The sequence below is a fragment of the Phodopus roborovskii genome, unplaced genomic scaffold (assembly GCF_943737965.1).
Source record: "Phodopus roborovskii unplaced genomic scaffold, PHOROB, whole genome shotgun sequence".
Lineage (NCBI taxonomy): Eukaryota > Metazoa > Chordata > Mammalia > Rodentia > Cricetidae > Phodopus > Phodopus roborovskii.
Genome location: NW_026126541.1, coordinates 13,848,175 through 13,854,174, shown reverse-complemented (window position 1 = coordinate 13,854,174; position 6,000 = coordinate 13,848,175). Strand labels below are relative to the sequence as shown.

Sequence of the window (6,000 nt, the reverse complement as noted above, 5' to 3'; positions counted from 1 at the left end):
TTATGCAGAGGAAATAATATAATTCCTTTATTTGAAAAACGATACCGAACCTTGGAGATCAGTTAAAATCTACGGCTGGAAAGGGAGTTCTTCTGAAGCTGCTGTCCTCTCTGTCACACAGCGGTGGCTGGGCACAGATGAAAAAGCATTCGGTCAGAAAACAGCAAAACAGCGCTTTTCAGGGCCGGGTCCGGCTCCCACAGCTCCTGGGGCTCCACTGGTTCAGACTTTATTTCTTCTTTGCATTGACATTTTTGCAGACCCAGTTCATGCCATCCTTTGAGGGAAATGGGCAGGGAAAGGCAGTGTTAGTTGCAAGAAAGGTCCCAGAAGCTCAGGCTGGAGGGGACCACCAACTCTTGGGAGTGTGTGGCCCCAGGGGCCCACCTGGCTGAGGGTCAGTGACCTCTTGGGAGGGTGGAGGGGGAATCTCTGAGCACAGGAGGGGGCCAGAGGGAGCCAGCATCTGAACTTGAGATTCATTCTCAGGAACTCCCTCTGAAAAAATAAACACACCTGCCCCTGGCCAGGACTTAACTGGGGAGCTATCAGGAAAGATTCCAGCCATTTTTGGCTTTTTCTAAAAGCTGACCTTTGCTAGGGCATTAATTCAAGGAACTACCCTTCTGGTGCCCCAGCCTGTTAATAGTGTGATAGGGTACACTCGGGTTAAATTAAATTTCATTTTGGAAAAACAACCCTCTGCAGTGGGTGTTACTCCACACACTGGAGGCTTTAAAAAGTGGCTTCTTGTTGCTTTCTGCCCTACTGCCCTACTACACAGAGGGACAGAGGGAAGGAGAGAAGGTTACCTTAAAGGCACAGCGACCTTGAAGTGTCCTCTTTTAGAAGGCTGGAGACACACACACACACACACACACACACACACACACACACACACACACACACACACACACTGCCTACAGCCACCTGGCAGGCAGCACAACTCCTCACAGATGCCAGGCCTGTCAGACATGACCTCCTTTTCAAGCCCCTCTGGAGCATACCTGGCCACACACCCCTCCCCAGGGACTCCTTCAAGGCATGTGCAAGCTCCCTCAGAAGCACAGAACAGAACTCAAGACCTGCTCTGCAGGGCATCTTGCCCAGAGTCTGGGTCTCACATACGTGTGCTATCAGACACACGTGATGCCCCAAAGACCACATTTCTGGTGGCTGTGGATCTGGCTGCTAAACCTGAACAGCTAAGACAGCTTACAGCAATAAATATCAGCTGACACCCTTGGCCACTGGGACATTAATCCTGTAAACAATACATCACTGCAAAACAACCAGCAGGTACCTTTCTCTTGGCTAATCTGCTGGTCACCTGCATTTATACTGATTAAACCCCACTGGCTGCCATTGGGGCACTTAGGCAGGAGAACCCGATGATCTGAGTCCTGGCCTTGGCAAAGGGCCTTTGGGTGGGCAGCACCTGGCTGTGGCTGGGCAGCAGAGGACCCATCGAGGGGACCCAGTGCATCTGACTGCTCCTGGGTCAGCACACCCTGAAAAGGCGAGCAATTTTAAAGCCACTTTGTGAAAAGGATTCCTTTAAAGAGAGCATGTTTAATTTTAGTGGTTAATTGGTTTCTAGGAAAAAAAAGAAATGATCACCCGCCAGGAGACAAAAAAGATTTTTACACGTACAAGAGAGATGGATACCATAGCATCTTCTCTTGCTCCAAAGCTGAAAGAACTTAGCATACTTGCAGCATCAACACCCTAAGGTACTACCTTGGCGAGGCGATGTTCTAAAGACTCATCCCTTTACCAGACCAGCTTCCCCGGAAGCCAAGTGTCCCCCACAAACCTGATACTGTTTTGCCTTTTTTTTCTTGGTTTATGGCTGGTGAAGAAGGGGGTTTCTTTTATTATATCTCACTGAACATAAGTGCAGGCAGAGATAGGGAAAATATTTACTCAGCTGCAGGCACTCAAAGCAGAAGCTGGTGGGAGCCATACACTGTGGAGGAGGCAGATAGGGGCTTAAAGGGCAGGCATCTGTCCTGCAGATGTCTGAGCATCTATAGTGGAGGCCTGCCCACCATGTCTTGTCAATAGAGGGCGCTCAGAGGCCAGCACCCATGGCTGCCCCAACCCCTGGTGCCATCCGGGCAAAGCCCTGGCTCTTTGCTGGGCTTGGGGAGGCCCCTTTGAATCACAGCATTTGGGTGCTGGAGGAGAGGGGGAGAGAGAGAGAAAGCCACAATTCTCTGTGACAATACCTCATCAATCAAGTAAGGGCAAGCTTTGTCAAGTAGCCCACTGGAAAGGAAAGATAATAGTGTTATCCAAAAACCAAGATGGGAGGGTCTAAGCAAGGGACTGGCATGCTGTCTGGCCTAATATAGTCCATACTTAATTTATAGTCTTTAAAATTAATTCCATAACCACCCAGGAATACATTATTGTTTCCATATTGCAAACAAGGAAATGAGGATTGGAATAATTTGGGGCAGAGATGGGTCTTGAGATAGGCCCATCTTCCCACTGAGAACCACACTCTGTCACCATTTGTCCCTGACTGTGGTGGAGGAAGAGCTCCGCCTCTAATTCACAGAGGGGCTGGGAGGCCCTTTGAAGGCAAGAGCAAAGTGCCTTTCTACTGGGCCTTCACCTCACGCCTTCAGCAGAATTCAGGGCAATGACAGGAGGAAGCCTTCTAGGAGCCCTGCCTGCCTGCCTTACCACAGCTCTAACAGGAGCAGAGGAGCGGTCTGCCAACATCTGGGCCTGTGACCCGGGCAATCTCTGCCAGTGGATATGGGAGCTTTCTGTTTCCACGTTTGCGTGAACCCTGGAAGGAAGTGAGCTCATAGGTTTGTTTGCGGCTTGAACCTTTTTATTGTTAAAAATTGGTTTGACCGATTCCCTGAGCATTCCATCATCATTACGGGCATGACTATCTTTGGTGTGAACAGTCTCCCCTTCCCTTTCCGGACCAATCTTGCTGAAACTGAATTTGAATTGATCAGTTTCAATTCAATAATAGACTAAAGAGAGACAGGGAACCTCAAACACTGGCTTCCTGGGGCTTCCTGGGGAGGAAATAAATGCTCTGGGTCACAGGAACATCCCCATCGTAACTGTGGGTGGTGGGTGTGGTGCAAGGCTACCACTCACACCCCCACAGCAGAGCTGGTCTCTGGCCTTACCGCTCGCTAATTAGGTACCAGTGCGGTGTATCCATCACTGCTGGGTTTTCAAACTAGGCTGACTATGTGGTCACTTCAGTAATTGCTTTAGGCTGGCAAGGTGCTCAGAGCCTTGCTGAGCGATGCAGCCTGTCCCACTGTGCCTTTAGGACCCTGGGGTCAAAGAGCAGCTGAACACAGCATACATAAAATATTGCTTGCTGTTCATATTTTCCTGGTGACAAGGGGCAGTGCACCAGGGAGGGAGCAAGTCACATGCCACAGGCTTGCTCTTAGTTCACAGACAGGCCTGCGGATAGAATAGTCAGCCTAGGCTCATGTACATCTGGGTAAGTACCAACGGACGGACCCCAGGACCAAAAGAAGGGCTTAGCATAAACAAAGGCAATGGGTTCAAATGTAGCCACAAAGAAAAACAAATCAAACTGTCAGCAGATTAGGAAAACCCCTAGATCAAGGCAGAGGAAGCAGAGGCACGAAGCTGGTCTGGCGCCCCTCTGACAGAAGCCCACACCTGACCGTCCCAGGGAACTGAGAAGGGGTAACACGGGCGCAGCCCACACCTCTAAAGGCCCACGGCTGACCGCCCTAAGGGGAGATGGAAGATACAGTGACCTGGAGGATGAGGGGAAGGAATTCGGGATGGGGGTAGACGCCAAACGAAAAGGTGGCCTGGAGAGAAACACCTGTGCCCGCTCAAAGCCTTAGTTTGGTGCAGGCAGGTGACTGTGGGCCAAAGTCTAGACGCCAAGTTCAAACTGCTGACTTCTGCTTGAAGAGGAAATCCCGAGCCAGAACAACCATACACACTGTGTTTCAGGGAAAAAAAAAATGTCTTCAAACCGCTGAAACTACAACTGCGAGCGCTGGGTGGAGATTCTCGGCCGCAGGGGCCAGCGGGGTGGCTTTTTCCTTAATTTAAAAAAATCTAAGCCAGATCTGTTGTGCACCATTTCCTAGGTGCACAAGAGGCCAGTGCTAAATGACATGTCCTAGGAAGCCCTACCTAGCAACTAGCCTAACCTCAAGGGTGTGGAGGGAAGAGGGTGTCTGGCTGAGGGGGTTAGGAAGTCTCTCCCACACAATCTTCACTGTCCCTCTTTGCTGCCTTCACCTGCTTGACCGTCGTGGGTCCCTTCTGACCGCTCCTTTGGGCTGCAGGACGGAGCTGCTAAGGTCCATGCTGCTCCCCTTCAGGTCTCTGCTCGTGACAGTCACGTGACCGCCTGGCCGCCTTGTTGCCTGCCACCAGTCAGGCAAAGAGAGATCTGTTCCGAATCCTCTTACTGCCTTCGACACTACCTCCATTTGCAGCCGAACACACGGTGCTGTCTTGCAAAGACCACACAGGTGGTCCTTGAGAGTATCACATGCTAACTCACCCCAGGAGTTTCAGCCCCAGGATCACCAGCTCCCACACCCTCAGATCGTGTGTTCAAGCCACTTAACTGGTGGAGAGTCCTGTGCCTGCCCTGCCATCCCCGTCGGAGTGTGACTGTTCTCTGAACTAGACCACTTGAAGGTCCTTGCTGTCCATTCTCCTAGACCTGTGGCTTTTTTTTTTTATAATTTTTTTTTTAATTTTGATTTTTTGAGACAGGGTTTCTCTGTATAGCTTTGGCGCCTGTCCTGGAACTAGCTCTGTAGACTAGGCAGGTCTGCCTCTGCCTCCTGAGTGCTGGGGTTAAAGGCGTGTGCCACCAACGCCTGGCTGTTTATCAATGTTTTAAATTTCACTCATTTCTAAAACTCTTTCTGATTTTCTTTTATAAAATAATTTATTTATTTTCATTTCATATGTATTGGTGTTTTCCCTGCATGAATGCAGGGAGGGTGTGAGGGTGTCAGGCTTTACAGAGTTACAGACAGTTGTGAGCTGCCATGGGGGTGCTGGGAATTGAACCTGGGTCCTTTGGAGGAGCAGCCAGTGCTCTTAACTGCTGAGCAGACTCTCCAGCCCACATTCACTCATTCTTTCAGCCACTGTGTGTATGTGTGTGTTTGTATGTAGTGGGGGTGGCCAGGCAAGGCATGGCATGTGTATGGAGCACACAGAACCTGCTGGCTGTCCCCTCACACCATGTAGGTTCCAGGGAATGCACGGGGGTCATCAAGTTTAGAGGTTAATGCGCCGAACCTTCTTGCAGGCCACCAGGTGTGCTTTGATTAAACCCCTGCACACACACACAGTATAAGCAGGGGGTTGCCTTCAGCACTCACAGTTGCAGCACAAACCCTAGGCCATCCCCCCCACCCTTCTTTCTGGGTTGACAAAGAGGTGGCACCAGATGTTATAGCTCAACCAACTGGGCAGCTTGAGGAGAACACACTTGGAATTCAGGGAGTCTTGGTCATTATGACACTGAATTCGTATCTAAAAGTGAACCCCAAATAACTGGATCATATAGTCATTCTCCTAGCAAAGCCTTTCATTTCTAGGGATATTTTAAGTCTTAATTAAGAGCCACGAAAGACCCATACTTTAGACACCCAATCCTGGAAAGGAATTACAGTGAAGGGATTCTTTTAAAGGTAAAAAAAAAAAAAAAAAAAAAAAAAAAAAATCAAGAAATTGGCTGAGTGGGCAGGAGTGTAGGTCAGCAGCATCACCTGAGGGAGGAATGTCAATGGCTGCCTGACAGTTAAAAGAGCTTCTACAGAAGGTTCCATGACCTTTCTCTGGTCCCCAAAGGTTACCATGAAAGGACAATAGACAGCAGATTCCCTTCTTAATTAACATTTTTATTAAATAACCCATTTCAAATAATGGTTAAATTCTCTAAATTTATATCATTCTATTAACCATAATCTAATCTCATTAACCTTGAAATCCCAGTCT

General features: G+C 49.2%; 1 protein-coding gene across 1 annotated transcript in view; it reads right to left on the bottom strand.

Annotated features, from left to right (window-relative positions):
• Nucleotides 1–6,000, bottom strand: part of Arl3 (ADP ribosylation factor like GTPase 3) — a 44,669-nt gene continuing 38,669 nt past the window's right edge. Inside the window, exon 6 of the mRNA XM_051199693.1 lies at nt 1–277. Coding sequence (XP_051055650.1) covers nt 230–277 — 48 coding nt within the window. The 3' untranslated portion in view covers nt 1–229. The remainder of the gene's footprint in view (nt 278–6,000) is intronic.